The 22,595-nt window shown below is 41.2% G+C and overlaps 2 protein-coding genes across 3 annotated transcripts in view; one reads left to right on the top strand and one right to left on the bottom strand.

The window, feature by feature from the left end:
• Positions 1–1,476: 1,476 nt before the first annotated feature.
• Positions 1,477–14,679, top strand: cnot8 (CCR4-NOT transcription complex, subunit 8). Its single transcript, XM_028595369.1, has 7 exons — positions 1,477–1,579; positions 3,219–3,431; positions 5,670–5,863; positions 7,174–7,335; positions 9,779–9,923; positions 10,516–10,626; positions 13,796–14,679. Exons 2-7 carry the CDS (start codon positions 3,315–3,317, stop codon positions 13,922–13,924), a joined length of 858 nt encoding a protein of 285 aa, XP_028451170.1. The 5' UTR covers positions 1,477–1,579; positions 3,219–3,314; the 3' UTR covers positions 13,925–14,679.
• A 4,177-nt stretch (positions 14,680–18,856) lies between these two features.
• The window catches only part of gemin5 (gem (nuclear organelle) associated protein 5), a 35,099-nt gene continuing 31,360 nt past the window's right edge, over positions 18,857–22,595 (bottom strand). For both annotated transcript variants that reach the window (XM_028595148.1, XM_028595147.1), the window contains exons 25-28: positions 21,806–21,968; positions 20,359–20,836; positions 19,287–19,374; positions 18,857–19,114 (exon numbers count right to left, since the gene is read on the bottom strand). In XM_028595148.1, coding sequence (XP_028450949.1) covers positions 18,950–19,114; positions 19,287–19,374; positions 20,359–20,836; positions 21,806–21,968 — 894 coding nt within the window. In that variant the 3' untranslated portion in view covers positions 18,857–18,949. The remainder of the gene's footprint in view (positions 19,115–19,286; positions 19,375–20,358; positions 20,837–21,805; positions 21,969–22,595) is intronic.

Here is a 22,595-nt window from a genome sequence, read left to right as displayed (position 1 = left end):
ACTTTTTTTTAGATATACCATACAATTACTTTTTCATGACTTTTTTGACATACTATACTATGACTTTTATCACTTTTTTCAACATACTATACTATGACTTTTTTATGGCTTTTTTTCAACATGCTATACTATGACTTTTTTCAAAATACTATTCTAGTTTAGTTTAGTTTATTAGTTTATAATGTTGTGGACAGTCTACATCCAGCTGATAATAGGCATAGCCATCCAGCTGATAATAGGCATCCAAAAATACAATGGTTAACAAATTAAAATAAATTACATTACATCTATAATGTAAGCAAGGCTTAGCAAAAAAGATTAAGACATACAAAGAAGTGGCACACAAACAAGCAAGCACAGAGGATGGCAAAGGCCAATTAAAGCAGTCCATGCAGTAAAGACAATACAAAGGAGACAAGAGAGAGGAGAATAGTCACAGAGGCCACATTGAAAGCACATACAAGACATAACATGGAGGCAGGCAGCAGAGATGGAGCGGCAGCATCGACTTTTTTTGTTATTTTTTTTAACATGCGATACTATGACTTTTTTTCGACATGTTATTATATATTTACATAATATGCTATGACTTTTTTCACTTATTTCAACATACTATGACTTTCTTTATCGCTGCTTTTCAATATGCTATACTATGACTTTCTTATGACTTTTTCTTCCCGACATGCTTTATATACATGACTTTTTCATTTTTTTCAACATACTATATCATGATTTTGTATCCCTTTTCTCGACATACTAAACTATGACTTTCTTTAATAACTTTTTTCGACATACTATACTATGACTTTTTTTGATACGCAATTCTTACGCAATCATGCCAGCAATCCAGTTCAGCTTCAGCAATTTAGCTTTTCAGCCATTGACAAGCATTTTCTGCAGGAAATGCATATTCTAGTTTTATTTGTTGTTATTTTATTCTCTCATGGAGTACACTTTTATTCATATCTTTCTTTCATTTATTTATTTTCATTTATTATTTTTATTGCAAATTCTTTCATTAGAATTTCAATTTTTCATGTATTGTAATTTTTTTTCAATCTATTTTATATTTATTCTTTTAAACACATATTTTTAATTTCTTTGAAACAGAAAATAATGCCTGCTCGGTACTTGTGCTGTATTTATTTAATTTGTTTTTTTTACATTTTATTTTATTTTAGATTTTACTTTATTCTTTATTCTTAGTATTTTACTTGTAGTGTTGTAAGGCATTTTGATGAATGATGTTTAAAGAAAAAGGTTAGAAAAAATGGAAATTATTATTTTTCTAATGATATACATTTTATTCTATGTATTTCCTGTGTCATTTACATTTCCATCAATAAACAGATTTAAAAAAAAATATATATAAAAATGAAATCTCATTTCCCGGTCGTTACACATCTAACACAGTAGGCGGCGGTGTGCACATTTACCGTCTGATTGCGATCTGCCAATATACACAAAGAAGAAGAAAAAGGAAAAGGCGAAAACGAAAAAACACAAGAAGAAGAAGAAGGCGAAAACGAACAGATGCGCTAGCGGCTAGCTTGGCAGGTTACGTCGAGGAAATTCTGAGGTAAACCTGTTTTTTTGTATACTTTTATACTTTCCACAGTCACACGCTGCCAAGTACACTGTATGCGTAGCTGCTGTGACACACTGAGAGGCGATAAAGCAAGAACCTTTTCATTTATACTTTGCTCCGGTGTTGTTAGCTTTCCCGATAACGCGAGGATTAGCTTGTAAACGTTAGCCGTTAATGCTAAGCATTCAGCTAGCGCTTCAGTCCATCGCTGCTACGTCGTTAGTTAGTATCCAAAACACAAAGACTTACAGTTAAGAAAAATACTTATCATATGTGGCGTCCTTCTGTCGGATATCTGTTGGTTTAACGTTAGTTAGCCCGATAATATACACAACTCTAACGTGTATGAGGTTCATTTGTTGTCATGGTAAACGCAGTTAATTTCAAAAGGAAATCATCTTGCATAACTTTTTATTCTCAAAGAGTCGTTGCACTTAATGAAAAAGGAAAGACTCATAAATCAATTAGCGTGTAGGCTAAATATAATAAAAAAAACACGTCAGTATAACTCGATACGCCAGCCTCCACAATGACTATAAAGTTGAATCAACACATAGCTATCTTAAACAGTTTCAACATAAACTAAACATAACTCATGTATGCCTTAAGAAGGTTATCATTTAAAAACGTCATCAAGGTTGGTTTATTTCAATGAAAGTATCACAATGCATTAGTATTTATGATAATAATAACTTTATTTAATATAGAACGTTTTACAGAACACAAAGTGCTTTACAAGAGTACAATTGTTGAAAATAAGACCAAAAAAACGGTGCAAAGAACAATCATTACGGTTTTGAAATACAAAAATAAAAACCGTAAAGTAAAACTAGCTCAGATAGGTGGTGTAGCTATTAAAGAGTGTAGTTTTCTATATAGTTGCTTTGTTTATTTTGTTGTGTGTGTTTAACGTGTGCTCTGTGAATTTGTGAACCTTTCTAAAACAATATCACAATATTTCAGGGGATATCTGACAATGATATGACAAAAACTGACCAATATTTTGCTATTAATTTTCAAGAACATACACGTTTTACATTAAGTCAGCATTAATGTTAAAAGTTTGCCTTCAAATATGAAGTAAAAATCAATAATCGGTCAGTTCTTTAGTTTGTAAACAGTAACTCAGAGTGGGTTCAGATTCTGTTTGTCCTTGGGTCAAATGTGACCCGTTTACAAAAACTATCTGTATCAGAACTATGACAAAAGAAGGTTGAAAAAAGTGACACATTGTGGAAAACGCTACAAAAACGCAGGAAATGTGACCAAGAAAATCGGAAAAGGTGACATCAGAAACCTCGACAAAGGTGACAAAAACTTAATTAAAAAACGGCAAAAAATTGGAATTAAAAACGTCAAAGTGTAGAAAAATGTTGAAATTTCGACCCAGAAAATCACAAAGTTGCGGGAAGACAACACGGGTTAAATATAAATAGTACAACTAAGTGCACATCGGTCGGAATATTGTCATTATCACAATTATAAAATTGTACTGGTATTAATTGTGAATGATATGATATGGCCCACCGTTAACTTGTACTAACACTGATCTTCATCATTGTTATGCCAATACCAGCGTTGCAGTGAGATGTAATCCACCTTCTCTTCTTTTCCTTCCATGCTCTCCCAGAGTTGTTCTTTTTTCGTCACACTGCCTCCCCTCCGCCCCCCCTTCACCAGCGCTGCAGGATTGTCGGGTTTTTAGCTCTCTTCCTGACCTGCCAACATGCCTGCCGCACTTACAGATTCCAGCCAAATAATCTGTGAAGTCTGGGCGAGCAATGTGGAGGAGGAAATGAGGAAGATCCGGCAGATTATTCAAAGCTACAATTTCATCGCCATGGTAAGTGATGGGCAAGTTTGAGATGAGTTGGTGATATAAATGGGAATAAAAACGGTCATTGACAGCAGAGTTGCCGATCAGCCTACGTTCTGACTGTGTGTGTGTGTGTGTGTGTGTGTGTGTGTGTGTGTGTGTGTGTGTGTGTGATGGGATAAACCTACACTGGGTAAACATCCCCATCTGCTGACGATTTGAATTCGCCCTGCAGCTCAGGCTGGAAACCTGTACGTTTATCTATCCTGCTTCCGTTACAATTTTGCGGGGACCAATCACAAACTGGCTTATCCACCTATTGCCGGGTTTAACACAATGACGATAGAGAAGCAACGGCAAGCAGCTTCTTGTTTACATTCAACATAGCAGCCACCGAAGCGCAGCAACCCTTTGATGCCGCTGTCGCTGCTATGTCACCCAGATCGTTGCTCTGATTGGTTGAAGGACTATCCAGTTGCATACAGAGTAATTTGAACTACGCCCGTTGATCACGCCTCTTGTGCAGAGAAAATCCAGAGCAGACTCCCAAGACTAATGATCAGTCTTAGAAGATAGAGCTTGGTCTGGTGATAACCAGACTAGGATAAACCCCCGACACATTTAAAAATCACTCCTGTTGGTCAGACTCAATGTTTATATTGTTATCTTTTATAACTACAAAATCATCAGTTTTTTATTTTTAAATGTAAACATAATATTAAAACACATTTTGGAGCAGAAACACATACATTTGAAGGATTGTAATTGTTAATCAGCAGCTTGTTTTTCTCTTATCTGTCTTGATTGCAAGAGGACCTAATCTCTGTAAACTGGATGAAAATGATTTGAAAACAATTTGCTTCTTTTTAAAAAAAAAAAAAAAAGAGAGAAAAAAATTAACATTTTGTAATGTTACAAATTCCAACACAAAAGTTTAATAGTTTAAATGCTTTACAACTGAAACTCTAAACAGAATACGGAGTCAAAAGAAAATAGCCGCCTGAAGTCTAAACATGCTAACAGTTTATTGCAAGCGTTGCAGACTGCTTACAGAGCTGTAGCGGAGCCAAAGTAGCGCTCTCTATAATAACTAACTTTATCGCGTATCGGTAAAATAAAACACTGATACAGATAATCTGCACATTGCCAAATATCGGCCCAGATAATCGGTCATAAGGCTGAGCAATTTTATCGATTCTGCGATATAAATTGATATTTTTTCCCCCAAGAAAGTATCGATTTCATGCCGCGAGTATTGATACATAAGTCCCATTCAAATCCCCCGTGTTCACGTTGCAGGAAGAGCGATTTGGTCAGCCAGCCGCTAGTGTTGCTGTAGAGCAAGTCAATACTTATCAATGCACTCACTTGTGTAGACCGGCATCAACATGTAGAAAGCGATATTTCAATCTGCTCAGTCCACCGCGCTGTTTTACGCAAACACAGCTATACTCTGCAAATAGCGAATTTTTACAATCAAGCTAAAACAAAAGCTGTCGGTTTGTAGTCTGTTTATCTTAGGTTGCCGGGAATCTGGAAATTTTGACAAATTCTTGTAAACCTCACTGCTGGCTGAACAAACCAAACTCTCCGCTAGAGCGGACAATCTGGAGCTTCTTAATATGCACGTGAATGACGCGATTGTTATGTTCGAGTGATGATGATGGTTGTATTATTTTGCAACAACATCGTTTCATTGCAAATGAGGCATACATGACGAGTGCATACTACAATAATGTTTCCATAATCACAGACTTTAACCATCACTCCTCAGTAAACTGCCTCCTAGTCTGAGATTTTTTTCTAGTTAAAGAGCCAGTTATCATTATGGAGTTTCCATGTTTTTTAGGAGTTTGCTCACACTAATACATGTTAAAAAATAGTAGCATTAATTCAGAGACATATATTGTGTAATTGATGTTTTCAGTTCAATTAATGAAATCCAAGGAAATGGAACACTCACAATATGTCACCAAAATCACTCGGTCCCCTTTAAATCTTTCAGAAAATGATGTAAATGTATCGAAATATATCGAATCGTTTCGTTGGCTGAATATCGTGATATATATCGTACCGTGAGCTGTGTATCGTATCGTGAGATTAGTGTATCGCTACAGCACTAATCAGTCAGGGCCAATAATTGGTTGATCCCTGTTCCACTCTAGTGGATCTTTACACACTGCTGATACATGACCCTGCAGGAACATTTGAAGGGGGAAAGTTTTCTGTTAATGTCTATTTTTTATTTATTTTTTTTCCCATCAGGACACAGAATTCCCCGGAGTGGTTGTACGGCCGATCGGCGAGTTTCGGAGCACAGTAGACTACCAGTACCAGCTGTTGAGGTGTAACGTCGACCTCCTGAAGATCATCCAGCTCGGCCTCTCGTTCATGAACGAGGACGGAGACTACCCACCCGGCACCACCACGTGGCAGTTCAACTTCAAATTCAACCTCACGTAGGCGCACCGTCTCCATGCACCTTTCTAATGGTTAGAGGGGGGTCCAGCTCCTTTTAGTTCATGGGCCACATCACCCCCCCAATTTGACCTCAAGTGGGCCAGACAAGTATACCATTCTAGAAAGTTCAGAAATGTTATCTGCTACAGAGTTTCTCGTCAGCTTGATGTTGGCAAACGTTGCTTCTGCTGCAGCAGCGTTCTAAAGGCTGATTTATGCTTCTGCGTCGAATTGAAATTTAACGCAATGAAATTTAACCTGCAGACCCCTCTGTGTCGCCGCCAACCTCTCCTCGAGCACTCCGCCGTAGCTCGATGTGCACCTCCAAATATGTGTAACTTCGCAGACCGCAAGGACTGTGATTGGTCAACTCGTCCTGTGTGTTGATAGTCGGTGTTTCAAGCAGCTTACTTTTACAAGTAGCATCATGCTAGTTCACTGACATAAGCTTTGCAAATAAACTCAGACATATTTTGGTTACAATGACGGGGTTATCAGTTTGTAAAGTGTCTATATGTCAGTAACGTTTTGAAAGTAGAACTTCGCCAGCAAGCAGCACGTTGTGGACAGTTGTAGGGCTGGGCGATAGGGAGAAAATCAGATATCACGATATTCTTGACAATATACCTCAATATCAATATTGGGTTAATATAGGGTTGGGAATTGGTGCTTTAACAAAATATCTTCACACTTAGATTTTAGATAAATAATCATCAGTAATGTGGCTATAATGTCTAAGTGGGGAAAAGGCAAATAATAGAACAGTTAGAACAGTCTGGTAAGTTCAGACCGTGACATCACTTTACTGTAATGCAGCCTTTAAAACGAGGAAAGGCAACAATTATGTCATATTACGATATCCAAAATCTAAGACGATATCTAGTCTCGTATCACGATGTCGATATAAACCGTAGCTGTGGCGTGGAGTTGACGCAGAAACATAAAACAGCCTTTAGGCCGTTATAGGGAAAAATAATAATGTTACGGACCCGGGAGAGAGTGGTGGGTGATATTCACACAAAAAAACTCCAGAATTTCTAACATTACATTCGTAAATTTACGGAGAAGGAACTCTGATATTCTCTGAGATCAAAGTGGTAAATTTGGAATTGGAATTAATTACGTCTCTGCAATTTTCACACTTTGCTAAGTCATCCAGTGGGCCTGATTGGACCCTTTGGTGGGCCGGTTCTGGCCCACGGGCCGTGTGTTTGACACGCTGATTAGAATCTAATCGATGGTTGAGCTTGATGATGGCACTCCCTGAATGTCTGTCTGTCCCTTTTTTTTATTTTTTAAATCCTCACAGAGAAGACATGTACTCCCAGGACTCCATAGACCTGCTCCAGAACTCGGGCCTCCAGTTTAAAAAACACGAAGAGGAGGGAATCGAAACGCTCTACTTCGCCGAGCTCCTCATGACGTCTGGTCTGGTGCTGTGTGAAAACGTCAAGTGGCTCTCCTTCCACAGGTCAGTTGGTTTGTTTCGGATTCACCGTTTGCATTGTTGGTCCCTTGTTCTGAGGAGTCTTCTTCTTTAACTCTTGTACCCAAACACTGGCTTCAGCTTTGAGCCACGGTGACCGCTTATCCAGTCCACCCCGACCTAGTCTTCATCACCGACAGATTATCTACGGCTGTGGTTCTTAAGCTTTTTTCAATAATGTTTTTTTTTTTTTTTTTTTTTAAGCCATGTAGCGCAAATAATTTTTGGTAGAAAAAAAAGTCTGTTAAAGAGGAAGAATACAGCGATGTCTGCGATAGATTTACTAAACAACATCCTTGTACCAGGTAAACATTTTAAATGCTGATGAAAAAAGGCGACAAACTTTTTTTTTTAAACGACAAAACCTTGGAAAAAGGTGGTAGAAAGAAGGAAGGCAAGAATAGGTCAAAACAGCAACAAAATCTTTGAACAAAAAACAGAAAGAAGGAAAGCAATACTAGGCGACAAAAGGGACAAAAAATGAAAATGAGCGACAAACTGAAAAAATAGACAAACTTTGAAGAAAAAAAAAAGACAGTGGAACAAAGTAAGGAAGAAAGGCAAGAAGAGGTCAAAACCTTCAAAAAAAAAAGGTGACAAACTTCAAAAACACCGACAAAAATTTAGAAAAAAGCGTCAAACTTGGAGAAAAAAAAGACCGTAGAAGTAACTACAGCCTTGTAACTCAAACATTTTGCAAAAAAATGTCACGTTACCCCCTGCAGTCCTCCAAAGTACCCCTAGGGGGACACTTACCCCCATTTTAGAAACACTGGTCTACTGCAGTGATTTTCAACCACTGTGCCGTGAGAGATCGTCCTGTGTGCCGTGGGAAATTATTCGATTTTACTTAATTGGTTCAACATTTTTTTTATTGAGTTATTTTCAATAAAGTAATTTTCCATTGTTGCGCATTTGTGCCTCAATATGATGACTGGCAGAGAAATTAAATACTATTCTGTGTCAGTAGGTGGCAGTATAGCGCAATAATGACCTTGTTGATTTAAGACAATAGAATTCCTGCCAGCAGGGCAGTAATTTTGCGTCCAAAATTTGAGTGTGCGACTGAATTTTACATCCAGTCGCACATGTGCGACCAGTAAATTTGCCCCCTTTTTTTTACACGTTAAACGTTGACATTTCGGTACCTGAGAACGCGTAAGCGCAAGCTTATCTGTCCTCTCTGAGAATTGACAGAGAGCAGAGCTCTGACACACACGCAGAGCTGCAGACGATGCAACCTACGTCGGCTCTGCAGTTTTGTGGTCACTGCGAGTCACAGAAATACCGATAAAGTGGTTTCAAGTGTGGTTACAGTTTTTCATACCTTCAAGCAGACAGCGTTTGCTGTGATATGATATTAATGGCGAGCCGAAAGCGGTCGCGGTGCTGTTGACGTTACATTTCCTCGGAGCCGGGCAGGCACAGCAGTGGTTTCTGTGCCCTGGTGACTGACTGACAGGCTGAGGTTGTAAGGCAAGGCAACTTTATTTCTACAGCACCTTTTGGTTGTGCCCCTAAAATTTTCATTTGGGGGTCACTATGCTCCTAATGAAAAAGTTAGTCTGGAGCCCTGCTGCCACCTTTTCGCAAGATCCCGCAGTGACAGGATGTAAGCAGTAGGGCCGAGATCATCGATGTAAGCCTGCAAAAGCGATGGATACATTTAAAAAAAAAAAAAAAAAAAAAAAAAAAAGGAAAAATGCAAATTCTGATTATTAGTCTACAATGTGTCATTTTTGGTTGGTGGTGTGCCGCGGGATTTTTTTAATGTAAAAACTGTGCCGTGGCTCAAAAAAGGTTGAAAACTACTGGTCTACTGGATAGTTTCGGTTCTGCTAGATGTCCCTCACGTTCCGCCGTCTTTGAATTAACTTTAAATTCCAGAATAAATAACCGGAACCTCTGAGCAACGTTACAGGCTGACAATGGCATCGTGCAACAAGGCAGGCCTGCTTGGTTCAGTCGGGAAACGATTGTTAAGATTTACAAAGAATATGTTTAGGGCTTCTCCTCTCTAACTGGGACATTTTGGGACCAATTGGTGGGATTGTTGTACACACGGAGATAACACTGGTAAGAGCCAATGAGGTTTAACCATGTATCGGCTCATTTAAATAGATCACGTTTCTGTGTTGTGTCAACAGTTAACTTAATTTAACGTTGTATGTGGCGTTTTCTTTTGCGGGGTCCAAATGTTCCACCAAAACAAGTTCCTTCCCGAGACTATGTTGCAGAGCCACCGTCGCTTTTGATTGTGATTGGTTTAAAGAAATGCAGAGCATAAATAAGCAAACCAGAGCGTGTTTTCCTACCGTCCTGGATTGTTGTGTGGTGTGTGGCCAGACCCTCCTCTGCAGCGCCGCGGAGGAAGGTCTTGCAACGCGAGACTTAACGCTGACCCAAATCCCAATTTTGCGTTTCTCAGCGGCTACGACTTTGGCTACCTGGTGAAGCTCCTGACGGACGCACGGCTCCCCGAGGAGGAACACGACTTCTTCCAGATCCTCAACCTCTTCTTCCCCGCAATCTACGACGTCAAATACTTGATGAAGAGCTGCAAGAACCTAAAGGTATTCTGCACAGAAGGAATCTCGTAGAAATCCTATCCGAGGCGTTGATTCATCTCAACAGTTTTAGACCCTGATGATGGAGGGGGGGGGGGGCGCGCAGCTTCTTTAATCCTCCACTTTAAAGGAGCACACCGACTTATTGGGACATAGGCTTATTCACCATATCCCCCAGAGTTAGACAAGTCCACACCGGCTCCATCTAGCCTAGCTTAGCACAGATCCTGGAGGTAACCGGCTCCATCTAGCCTACTGCTCCCAATAAGTGACAAAATAACGCCAACATGTTGTATTAATAACAAGGTCACATGACACAGCCATCTTCTAACTGTATCCATACTGGGAACTATATTCTCAGAAGGTGAAGCACTGCTACTCTCTGCTCGGGGCTTCTCAGGTGCTGCAAGCATATCACTCCGCCCAAGTAGCAGAAGTAGCAGTGCTTTGCCTTTCTGAGAATATAGTTCCCAGTATGGATACAGTGATACACTGAATAAGCTAAAGTCGCAATAAGTCGGCATGTTCCTTTTAACGAACTCTGTCTAACTCCGTCAAAACAAACGTGGAGACGTCTGACTTGTGTGTGTTTGTTCAGGGAGGGCTACAGGAAGTAGCAGACCAGCTGGAGCTGAAGAGGATCGGGCGGCAGCATCAGGCTGGATCGGACTCGCTACTCACCGGCATGGCTTTCTTCAGGATGAAAGAGGTACAGTTGCACAAATATCCGTTTTTTTTTTTTTTTTTTTTTTAAACAAATTGTTTTCGGACAATCTTTTCTTTTAAGTTATTACTAGAAAATTCTTTACTGCCCTCGCAACCAGAGTAGAGCTTGAAGATCTTTTGTCTGAATTTCTATCATTTTACACGGGCTCGGGCTTGCGCTCTGGGTTGCGCGGTAAATGAGCGGTCAGGTGATGGCGTTTTGATTAGCGCGAAAACGGAGGCTGACCTGAGCCTCCGGCGATTACATTTTGGTTGCACCGGCAAAGAAACCTTTGACCATGTGTATAATGAGGAATGACTCATTCTGGACAAAAGGCTAAAGAGCTGTATGTGTGCGTGAGCACATTTGAATAATGTCGAGCTGTAAACTGCTTCGGGCTTTTAAAAAAGCTGCCAATCAAAATGTACTTGTCGGGCTCGGGCTGAATACTGTCGGGCTCGGGTCTTGTCCGGCCGAACTTTTAAGACCCGATTACAGCTCTAAACCAGAGGATGTTGTTTCTATGAACTGCTTAAAGGAATACGCCACCGTTTGTTGAAATAGGGCCATTCGCTGTCTCCTCTATATTTATATAGGTGGGAAAACGCATTTTTGTCTTAGTGCACGCATTGCCTTAGTCCAGCGGTGCCGTGGCTAGCTTAGCTTAGCATAATGAATGGAATCCTATGTGACTGTGTAGCATGTCCAACAAAAACAAAACCTAATTACTTCTTGTGGCCTGCGTACTCACGAGTAAAAATAGCAATCCAGATTGAAGAGTCGGCGGTTTTCTAGGCTCTCATTTACTTGGGACTATATTGTGTGGAAGCACAGCCGAAGCACTGCTACTTGGTCGCAGAGATATCGGCAGCCTGCGGGGCTACAACATTGTGTATGTTTACACTTTGAATTTCGTCATGGCAGTTATATAACACAAACTCTATGGTCTTACAAAGCTAATGCTTTTGACCAATTTCAATTTAGTCAATTTTTGTGAGCTGGAGAGGTCTCGTTAGGAGGAAGCTAGCTATAGCTCTGTTTGCCATTCAATTCAATTTTATTTATAGTATCAAATCATAACAAAAGTTATCTCGAGACACTTTACAGATAGAGTAGGTCTAGACCACACTATAAATTCCAAAACCCCAACAATTACAGTAATTCCCTCAAGAGCAAGCATTAGCAGTGGCTATTGCGACAGTGGCAAGAAAAAACTCCCTTTTAGGAAGAAACCTCGGCAGACCCAGACTCTTGGTAGGCGGTGTCTGACGGGCCGGTTGGGGGCTTGATGAACAGTGGTGATAACAGTCACGTTAGAAGTCACAGTGACTTCGAAGGTTATCGTGGAAGTTCATGTCATAGCAGGGCACATCGTGTCATACTGAGTAGTGCAGTCTCCTATACCGGATCCTGACTACTCTGTGCATAGGAACATCACAGCAGGGCGTTGCGGGATGTAACGTGGCGCTGCAGAGCACGGGGGGATGCTGCGGATGCAGCAGGACGCAGCAGGATGCGGCCGGGAAATGCAGAGAATCGCAGAGCATAGCTCTGCGAAGAAGAAACATAAGGACTCCGGGGAGTAAACTCCCCAGAGCTAGATTAGTAACAAGCATTTCTGGGACAGGATGCAAACAAAAGTAACAAGTAGAGATGAGAGAGCAGCTCAGTGTGTCTTAGGGAGGAACAGCCTCCACGGCAGTCTAGAGTTGTAATAGCATAACTTAAGAGAGGCAGGTTAAAGAGAGGTGCCTGGTCGGGCTAGAACTCTCTCCAACCGGATCGGGCTGTACTGGCCTGCCTCCTTCTACTCTCGCTAGATTATTAATTATACAGTATATAAAACTGATGACTATGAGGAGAAGCAGTGGGCCGGGTTAGGTGGACGCTTCAACTCCTCACTCCTTAACTATAAGCTTTATCAAAGAGAAGAGTTTTCAGTTTACTCTTAAATATGGTGACGGTGTCAATGGGGAAACCTTGCGGCTAGACTTTCGACATACATTGCGTATATTTACACTTTGAATTTTGTCATGCCATTTATATAACACATACTCTATGTTCTTACCAAGCTAACGTTTTTGATCGATTTCACTTTAATCCATTTTTGTGAAGTGGAGAAGTCTCGTCAGGGCAGCGGCATTTCAGTAAAACGGTAACAAAGAAACAGTGACTTTACGCCGGCCGCAGAGCCCCGTGGGCTGCCGATATCTGTGCCCGAGTAGCAGTGCTTCGGCTGTTGTCTACTTCCACCCAATATAGTCCCAAGTCAATATCTGCCTAGGAAATCATCTAGTCTTTTACTCATGACATGCTACACGGTCACAAAGGATTCCATTCATTACGCTAAGCTAAGCTAGCAGCGCCGCTGGACTAAGGCAATGCGTGCACTGAGACAACCTTGCGTTTGCCCACCTATATAAATATAGAGGAGACGGTGACTAACCCTATTTCAACAAACGGTGGCGTATTCCTTTAAGAAAGCCCTCTGAAAGTATTTATTTGCGGTGAACATCTTGACGGAGAAAGGAGAGATTTCCTGCTCCATTTTTCTGGGTCAATTTTTTTTATAAATGTCGACTTTTTTGTCGTCTTTTTCAACACTTTAGTTGCTTTGGTCAACTGTTTTCAAAATTTTCATCACTTTTTCTGACGTTTGTCGTTTTTTTCCCAAACACCTTTTTGACAGATTTGTGTTTGTTCCCCGTCCCCCCCCTCACGTTTTTGTCACTTTCCGACATTTTTGTCACTTTTTTTCAATGTTCTTTTATCGTTTTTTTTTTTCTCCAAATGCTAGAAATTAAATAAAACGTGTGAACAGCGTTGTACGAAGCAATCCACGTTATTTTTTTTTTTTATGTGGCTGGAGGAAACCCAAATTTCTGATTTATAGAAACCTTTTGAAAATGGGTCACATTTGACCCCGAGGACAACAGGTGGGGTAAATTGTTCTTGTCGAAGCTCTGGCCCACCTCCAACCTGAGCAGAGTTCTGATTGGCCAGAATAACTGAGTGGGTTTTCAGAGGCTTTAAATGTCCCACTCTTTTTATAAAAATATATCCCATCAAAGAAGTCAATTTGTGTGACTTGTAAAGCTACAGCATGTGCGAATGGAAGGTGTGTTCTAGGTAAAACAGCTGGTTCGATCTAATCCCAATCTGTTTTGTTCAGCTTTTCTTCGAAGACAACATTGACGACGCAAAGTATTGCGGGAGGTTGTACGGCCTGGGCTCGGGCTCCACCCAGCCCCAGAACGGCATCTCCAGCTCGGGCCAGGAGGAGACCAACAACAAGCACTGACTGAGCGCTCCCGTTGTCCAAGTGGAACATGCACACTTGTTTTTAAAAAAAACACCCAACCAGCAGATTTCTCACCCCCTCTGATCTCCTGCAACACTCGGAACGAGACACGACACAAAACTAAAATAGATTTCTTTCAAATTTTTTTCCTCCCGAGTGACTGTAAAACGAACTCGCAGTGACATTGGATCCTTTCACTGGCTCAGTCGTTTCTTTTTAGTCGCTTTTACGGAGTATATGTTCATATATTCAGAACACTTTTTTAAAACTCAGCATTCTAGTGACCCCCCCTCCCCCTTCTTTAACAGCATGGGACCAGCGCCTGTATCATACTGTGATCTCAGACCAAACTTTTGCCAAAAACTAAACAGCCCCGATTCTTCAGTTCCGACTCGCCTTTCTCATCAGCGGGACTCGTCTCTTGTTGCAGGGATTTCATTTTTTTTTTTTTTAAGTTAATGTTGGAAGGGCCTGTAAATTTAAAATGTATAATTTTGATGAAAATAAAAATGTTTTAGCTCGTTTCCACTTTCAGAACCTTTTAACAGTGTGCATCAAGTTGTTCAACTGTGCTTGGTTTATGCATGTGTGTTTTTTTTGGGGGGGGGGGCAAACTACTGTCGTTTCTGTACATTCAGTCACCAAACCCAACTGTCCGCCAGGTTTACACATGTTGTGGGTACTGTTTTTACATTCTACATTGTTTTGAACAGTTGTACATTAAATTGTTTTGTATTTTGAATGTAAACGTCAAAGTATTTAATTTTGTTTTTTTTACTTTCTACCAGCCATACACTGACACACAGCTCGTTTTAACCCTTAAAGTTTGAAAGGGTTCATTTTTAGGTCATTAGAAACTTATATTCACCTGGAAAGTTCTCTACAATCTGTTAAGTTAAAAAGAAAATCTGACAAAAATAGGGCTGAAACAGATGTATTGATTATTAATCAAGCAAAAGCTCTTCAATTGCTCAAATGAAAGTATTTTCAGATTTTTGTTTCAGTTTTAGAACATTTCAATTTAAATTAAAAAAAAAAAAAAAAATGGATTTGAAAAGTTGGGCAGTTTTGGCCCGCGTATCCCTCGTGTTAGCCTGGATGCCAGCCAAACTTAGCCCCGCCCACAACATTGAACAGGGGGACATGGGACAGCTGTTTGGACCAATCAAATTGTCAGGGCGGGCTTTATACGATGATGGACTGATGATCAACCGTAACGTAATCAACCACGTCGCCAAAGAGCGCTTGGGTTGAACAGACTGATCTCATAAAGTGGCGTATGTATGACACGCCAATTCGTATTCCATTTTGGTGTGTTATCAAGACGCATAATCGCTTTTTAGCGTGTTTATCAACGCAGTTCGGCCACCGTTGACCTACATTTTGTGTGAATTATCACCGTAGCGAGTAGTATGAAAGGACGGAAGTCCGTGGAGGGACATCAGTTGGGGTGGTGGATGGGTAAAACACAGGACTTCCACCCAGGAGAGCCAGAATTATATATTTTCTTTATTTTAAATAAAGCTTTCCCCAATGTTTCTTTCCTAAACCCAACCGTTTGTTTTTTTTAACATGCGTGACGTTCTCGCGATAGCACGCAACGTGGTGGGTATGTTTACATCGGCTGTATTCAGCGTAGACATACACGCGGATAGCTCAAAATGCGTACAGATCACCCGCCTCTTTAGGAAAGTCCAAAGTCCAGTCAAATTTTTCAGAACCACAAAGATATTTCAATTAGTGCTGCACGATATGAGGAAAACGTCCAATTGCGATTATTTTCACTGATGTTGCAATTGCGATATGATTCACAATATTGGAGGGGAATGATTTTTTTGGATCATCATTTTCATTGAAACACAAATAAAAATGTACTATAGTTATGTAGTGTGATTAGTTTTTTGCGAGGATCTGTAGGATGGGATTTGTAGGCCCAGGAAGTCTCTGCAGCCCCCCTCTCGATACTTCATTCAGAACGGTTAGACACATAACCCTCACCTAAAGGATTATTAGGAACACCTGTTAAATGTCTCGTTAATGCAATTATCTCATCAACCAATCACATGGCAGCTGCTTCAATGCATTTAGGAGTGTGGTCCGGGGGCCTCATTTATAAAAGCTGTTCAGCAAGAAAAAGTTGCGTGAAGCAGGGTGAAATTTGCCGTCGCAAAACATTTCTAGCAAAAGTCGGGATTTATAAAGAATTTCCACGCGTAAAAATGTGCCCAGTTTTCCGCAACCTTTTGACAATGCTGTGTGATCGTGCGTAATGCACCCAAGGTTTTTTTTTAGTGAACTCCGATGGTATCCCCGCTTTCCGAATCCTATGTTCATACTGGTATTAATGCTGTGTAACAAAAATATGAACACCACACAAGGGTTAAGGCTTCCAAACAGGATTTAGTTTGGATGTTGTACCTCTGTTAGGAGCACATCGATCTCACAATCACTGAATCGTGTTTTTTTTCCCCATTTTGTCGTCTCGTGATTGGTCATCGAGGGCTTCTTTACAAGGCTGGAATATTCATTGATTGATTAACATGGACCTTATTAGGACAAATATGGGACGACCTTGGGAGGAGCATGAGGCTCGTGCACGACTGCATAAGGTAACGCACGTCCATATTTATAACGAGAAGAGTGCGTACCGGTGTGCGCCGCAAGGTGTCATAAATCAGCATATTGTTTTTTTTGCGTACAAAAATTCTGACTTTTTGGCACACAAAATCTTTCAGAATATAAACTATGCACGGTTTTATAAATGAGGCCCCTGGTCTCCTGGGCCCAGTTTTTCAAATTTTTTTAATTTGGATCAAATTGATATACAGATTTGGAAATCTGAAAAATATCCAGGATCACCTGACCCATCTTCCTTTTATGCCGGTGTTTTAAAGGAACATTGGATTGGATCGCTGTGATCCAAATACCAAATTTCAGAATCGCCAAATCCTGTTTACCAGAGCCTTAAATGGAACCAACAGTGTAGCCTACTGGCTTAGCAAAGAACAACAGGTAGGCAAAACACCGGTTTGTTTTAATTTTAAGAAACACAAAAAGTGTAATAAGCATTTTACATTCTTTATTTTGTTTTTTTGTTTACCATATCTCATTAAGATGTGACATGCTTCAAATATGAAGAAATGTCTATATCAGTAAACATTGATTTTGTGGTCATTCACTTAAAAAAAAACACTGATTTTATTCTGACGGGATCAGAATAATCCAGTTTTTTTTTTGATCAAATAAGTCCCAAACAGAGTTCAACGTTTTGAAAAACCCAAAGGGCAGTGTGTCAAATGTAAGATCGGATTACATGATCTGATCTTAGTTCGGAAACCCTCTTTTGCTTTTGAAAAACCCCATTTCCAAGATTTGATCCAATCCGTGATCTGAAATCCCACTGGATTACTTTTGAAAAACTGGGCCATGAACTCCAAACTGAATGTCAGAATGGGAAAGAAAGGTGATCTAAACAACTTTGAGCGTGGCATGGTTGTTGGTGCCAGACGGGCTGGTCTGAGTATTTCACAATCTGCTCAGTTACTGGGATTTTCACCCACAACCATTTCTAGGGTTTACAAGGAATGGTCTGAAAAAGGAAAAACATCCAGTATGCTGCAGTCCAGAGGGGCAGAAATGCCTTGTTGATGCTAGCGTCAGGTCAGAGGAGAATCGGCCGAGTGATTCAAGCTGATAGAAGATCAACTTTGACCCAAATAACCACTCGTTACAACCGAGGTATGCAGTAAAGCATTTGTGAAGCCACAACATGAACAACCTTGATGCGGATGGGCTACACCAGCAGAAGACCCCACCGGCTACCACTCATCTCCACTAAAAATAGGAACATGAGGCTACAATTTGCACAAGCTCACCAAAATTGGACAGTTGAAGACTGGAAAAATGTTGCCTGTTCTGATGAGTCTCGATCTCTGTTGAGACATTCAGATGGTAGAGTCAGAATTTGGCATAAACAGAATGAGAACATGGATCCGTCATGCCTTGTTACCACTGGGCAGGCTGGTGCTGGTGGGGGTGTAATGGTGTGGGTGCGGGGATCCTTTTCACCTTCAGAACTTCCTTAATTCTTTGTGGCATTGATTCAACAAGGTGCTGGAAGCATTCTTTAGATCAGGGGTCTTCCACGTTTTTCAATCCAAGGACCCCTTGCTACATATATTGTGTAAAATGAAGTTTCATATTAAACTGGACCTACACTAACGCTTATACATATCTTTTTGCATAGAATACTAAGATATTAAAATAGCCTGTTCATTTTTAACATGAATTAATATATCATGTTTTAATGTTAAACATACATTTAGCACTGTGAATCCTTATACTGTATCTGGGGATGGCCTTACTGACATCCTTACCTATAGGCCAGTAAAGCTATCATCAGTGGGGATTCATATTTGATAATATGTTGGATCAATTTTAGGGCTTTCATTTTTGAAAAAAACAACTTTAAAAACATAAATATTTGGAGGCCCCCCTGCATTGACTGAGGACCCCTTAGGGGTCACAGACCCCTTGTTGAAGATCCCTGCTTTAGAAATGTTGGCCCATATTGATACAATAGGGTCAAACACGGTATTAGTATGGTGTTCCTAATAATCCTTTAGGGGAGTGTATTTTGCGTTTAACAAATACTGCGCCCTACCCCCCCACGATTTGTATATTGCACTAGTCCATATTGTGATTTCGGTAAAATTGCAATTAATTGTGCAGCCCCTAATTTCAACGATAAAAGGCCACGAATAGCAGCAAATCTTCACGTGAGAAGCTAGAAGCAGAGAAAGTCGCATTCTTGCTTGATAAATGATTAATTCATTAATTAATTTATCCAAAATGTCCTGCCCCTGAGACAAATCAGTCTGAGCTCCCTTCAGGCAGTTTCTGGATGCAGACTCAAAACAGAATCAACATGTGTAAACATCATTTTTGTAATAAGTTTTCTTTTAATTCAACAACAAAAAAAGCTGTACAGTAGAAGTGCTTCTTTCAGTGCTACTGCTGAGAGAGTCAGGGGAGGAACTGCCGGGAGGCTTTGAGGACAGCGGGACCGGTCCCGTGCTCGCGGAGCAGATCTTTGGCCCGTTGCCGGAGCGACTCGGAGACAGCCGGGGAAGACTTGCTGAGGTGCAGCAGAACCAGGCAGCACTCGACCACGTCTGGATGAGGAAACATCTGGGGAGGGAAACGGCAGACAAAAGATGGTACTGTTCATCAGGAGGATAGAACTTCACACTTTAATCCTTCAGTTTGTTGAAATGTCTGTCCTTGTAAAGTGTGTGTGTGTGTGGATTATTTGTCTTTGACAAACCCTGGGAAACCACTGGGGAGGTGTGGTGTACTGTACCTTGACGGTGTCAGGCAGGTCGGCCAGCAGTTTCTGCTGTTGGGACATCTTGGTAGACAGAGACAGCAGAGTCTCGGGCTCCTCCAGCCTGAGGGGGGAACACAGAGGCTTAAAGTAGGGCTGGGCGATAAGGAGAAAGCATCAATCTGATGCATTTTGAGATGAATTTCTTTTTCCAACCAACAGTGTAATATTTCAATATGCACTCATTAAAGTTAATTTGACTGGCAAAACAGTTAAAGTCCTTCTGACATTACACAATAATAAAAGTCGCAATTTTTAAAAACTAAAAAGTTTTGGATCAATTTTTACTTGTTCCAACCATATGTTAAATAAAGATTCAGTGTGGATTTACATATTGCAATAATATCATAATCCTACAATGAATCATTGTGAAAACTAAACTTTACTACTTTGGCCAGGTCATCATCAAAAAAGCAAATTAGTACATTCATGATTTTGTCCATGTTGATATTGGCTGCTTTATTTACATTTATTAAAAACGTGGCATTGTTTATCTTTTCATATAGCTAGACGTCTAAACTCTGGGACAAGGCCGTTATCATGCTGACTCCAAACAGACAGCTTTGTCGAGGCAGTTTGAGCTTCAGATAGCTTTTACAAATCATGTTCCGCACATCCTCCATTCATGCCCAGCACCATTTATTTTAACTACTTTCTCAACTAAAGCTGCCTGTATCTACATGCTCCAAGTTTGATAAACTTTGCCTCCATTTTTTTTTTGCCGCGTTACCACAGAGACCACCGCGGCACCGCACTCTGACATTTCGGCAAAGACCCGCCCTGCTTTGCATCTGGTTGGTGGAAGTTCGATGATTGGTTAAATCCATAGACAGTATGGATCCAACGCATCAAAACAAATCCCATGTGGACTTTTTAATTTATTTATTTTTCTAAAATAGTCATACGCCAGAAATCAGGTACTAGGCCCGAGTACTTACACCCCCCCTATTTTGGTTTCAAAACGGCGAATTTCGCCGAAAGGTGAGTGATTTTCATGTCTGAACAATCAGTCATCGATAATCAGTCGTCAATAACAGAGAGCCCTCACCGTTGGCTGTCTGATGACTCGCTGGCGGTGGAGGTCTGCACCACGGGCCCGTCTGCCTCTTCCTCCCCAGGGTGGAGCTGCCCTCCCTGGGCTCTGCTGTGCTGCAGCACCATGGCCGCCAGCCGCTCCTGGATTTCCCGCACCGACCGCTGAGTGGCCTGGCAGGCGGCGTGATGCTCGGACAGGAGCACGGACGCGTCAAAGTCCAGGTCGCCAAAGCTCCCGGTCGCCGGGCAGGCGCTCCCCTCTGGCGCCGACACGCCTCCGTTCAGCGCTCCGTCCTGCGCGCCGTCTCCAGGGCCGCCATCGGCCGGCGAGAGAGGAACTGGGCTCCGGATCTGGGCGGAGTGCGTCCACCAGTGTTGGTACAGCCGGTGGTAATGGACCAGCGCCTGCAGGCCGTCGGCGGCAGCTTTGGCTTCCCCTTCGGTGTGATCGAGGGTTTTGGGGTGTTTCCTGGAACAAACGCTGACGTCGCCTGGTGGGAAATGACAAAAATGGTGACGGGACAGCTCTAGTTACAGTTCCGAAACACACACGATAATACATTATGGCTCCATATCCTTTCCATTATCGACTAATCTATTGCCTGATCAAATAATTGTTTAGGCTTAAAGGTTAATTTCAGTATTTTTCAATCTGGACCCTATTTCCCCATGCATTGTAGGGCTGCCACCTCTTAGTCGACTAATCGGTCGTTTTGGTCTTGGTCGACTAAGATTTCTTTAGTCCATTAGTCATTTTTTATGCTTATTCATGCTTAATTACTTATTTCCAAGAAACTTCTGAGCACATTTATGGTAAACACAAGATTTAAAGTGGTGCTTTTGCAGGATTAATTGTGGAGAAACTCAGTTTTACAGATGGTTAATTAACTACATTTATATTGTGCTTTTCTAGTCTTAACCACCTCTCAAAGCGCACAGCTCTGTCAATTAAATCAACTAATCGATTAGTCGACAAAATCCTATAAGTGTTAGTCGACAAAGAATTTCTTTAGTCGAGGACAGCCTTAATGCATTGGTGTCTACGTGAACAATAATCTATGAAAAGTCCATGGCCACTTTGACAGGGACAACAAGCAGGTTGCTTTCTACCATGCACAAATAAAAAAGTAACAGAACTTTTGCTGTTAAATTGTAACAATGAGACACTCAAACACACCAAACCAACAGTTACTAAAAACACACAAAAACAGATTTTGCACGGGCACTGCACTAGTCCTTTCAAAATGGCAGAACATAGTAAAAAAGATTTCCATCGCAAGCTCCCAGAGCCCAACGCGACAACTTCAAATGTCTTGGTTTGTCTGACAAAGAGTCCAAACTAGGGGTTGACCGATCATCGGCCTGGCCCATTATCGTGGGCCAATATCACATTTTGTCAATATCAACCCTATGCAGCACCAAGTTCAGATCGGATTGTCCGATTGGAGCGACAGGCGTACCATCGGGGAACAGCAGCCTGCACAGCTCTGCAGAGACACAGAAGTGGCCGGTGTCTCGGAGCCAGGCCGCCGCCTGCCACAGCTCCTTCATCAGCTGGCCGTCGTCGCCCAGCAACCAGCTCAACACGGCGCGGGTCAGATGTAGGGATGAATACAGCTGGACCTGAGGACGGGTGAGACACAAGCACCAAGGAAGACAGGAGGACAGGACCGAGTCAGACAAAGGAATCCGACTAAGGCTGTGTTCACGCTTGGCGTCTGTTCTTAAGCTGCCAGCGTCTGTTTTTACATTCAAGTCCTAGTGTGGAGTAAACCGTGCTGAGTAAAAGTCCTGAGCGCATTTTTTTAAACGCTACCGCCAACCGTTATTCTGGCTCAATCAATACGGTTACATTTTTCTGAAGAAACGCCCTACGTCAAGCGCTTTTTCGACAACCGACCAATGACGGGCAGGGTAGCCAGACCTGTCGTTTCCATTCGGGCTAGCGCAATATATAGATTTTTTTTTTTTTTTTTTTTTAAATCGTCATCGCAATATCAACTGCCGCAATTAACATATCGCAAAAGGCTGCGACATATCGCGAAAGATACACTATTTTGTTAGTTGAAAGAAAATCTCAGTAAAAACTGCACTTTAAAATGTTCTTTTTTAGTACTGCCTCTTATTTTTAATTAAAATGTTCAATTTTTTTCAATAAAAACAATGTTGGAAATTATTTCATTTCATTTGTTATGAATTCAACAAGCAATTTGTTGTATTTTAGCAGAATACTGAAAGCAGCAGAACGGA

Source organism: Perca flavescens, chromosome 13, assembly GCF_004354835.1.
Source record: "Perca flavescens isolate YP-PL-M2 chromosome 13, PFLA_1.0, whole genome shotgun sequence".
Lineage (NCBI taxonomy): Eukaryota > Metazoa > Chordata > Actinopteri > Perciformes > Percidae > Perca > Perca flavescens.
The sequence above is the reverse complement of the archived record's forward strand: the minus strand, read 5'-3'. Positions and strand labels throughout refer to the sequence as shown.

Excerpts from the sequence above, each read along its gene's own strand:
- cnot8 (XM_028595369.1), top strand. The coding sequence starts at position 3,315 with ATGCCTGCCGCACTTACAGATTCCAGCCAAATAATCTGTGAAGTCTGG. Across the intron at positions 3,432-5,669 it reads GCTACAATTTCATCGCCATG|GACACAGAATTCCCCGGAGT; the intron begins GTAAGTGATGGG and ends TTTTCCCATCAG. Across the intron at positions 10,627-13,795 it reads CTTTCTTCAGGATGAAAGAG|CTTTTCTTCGAAGACAACAT; the intron begins GTACAGTTGCAC and ends TGTTTTGTTCAG.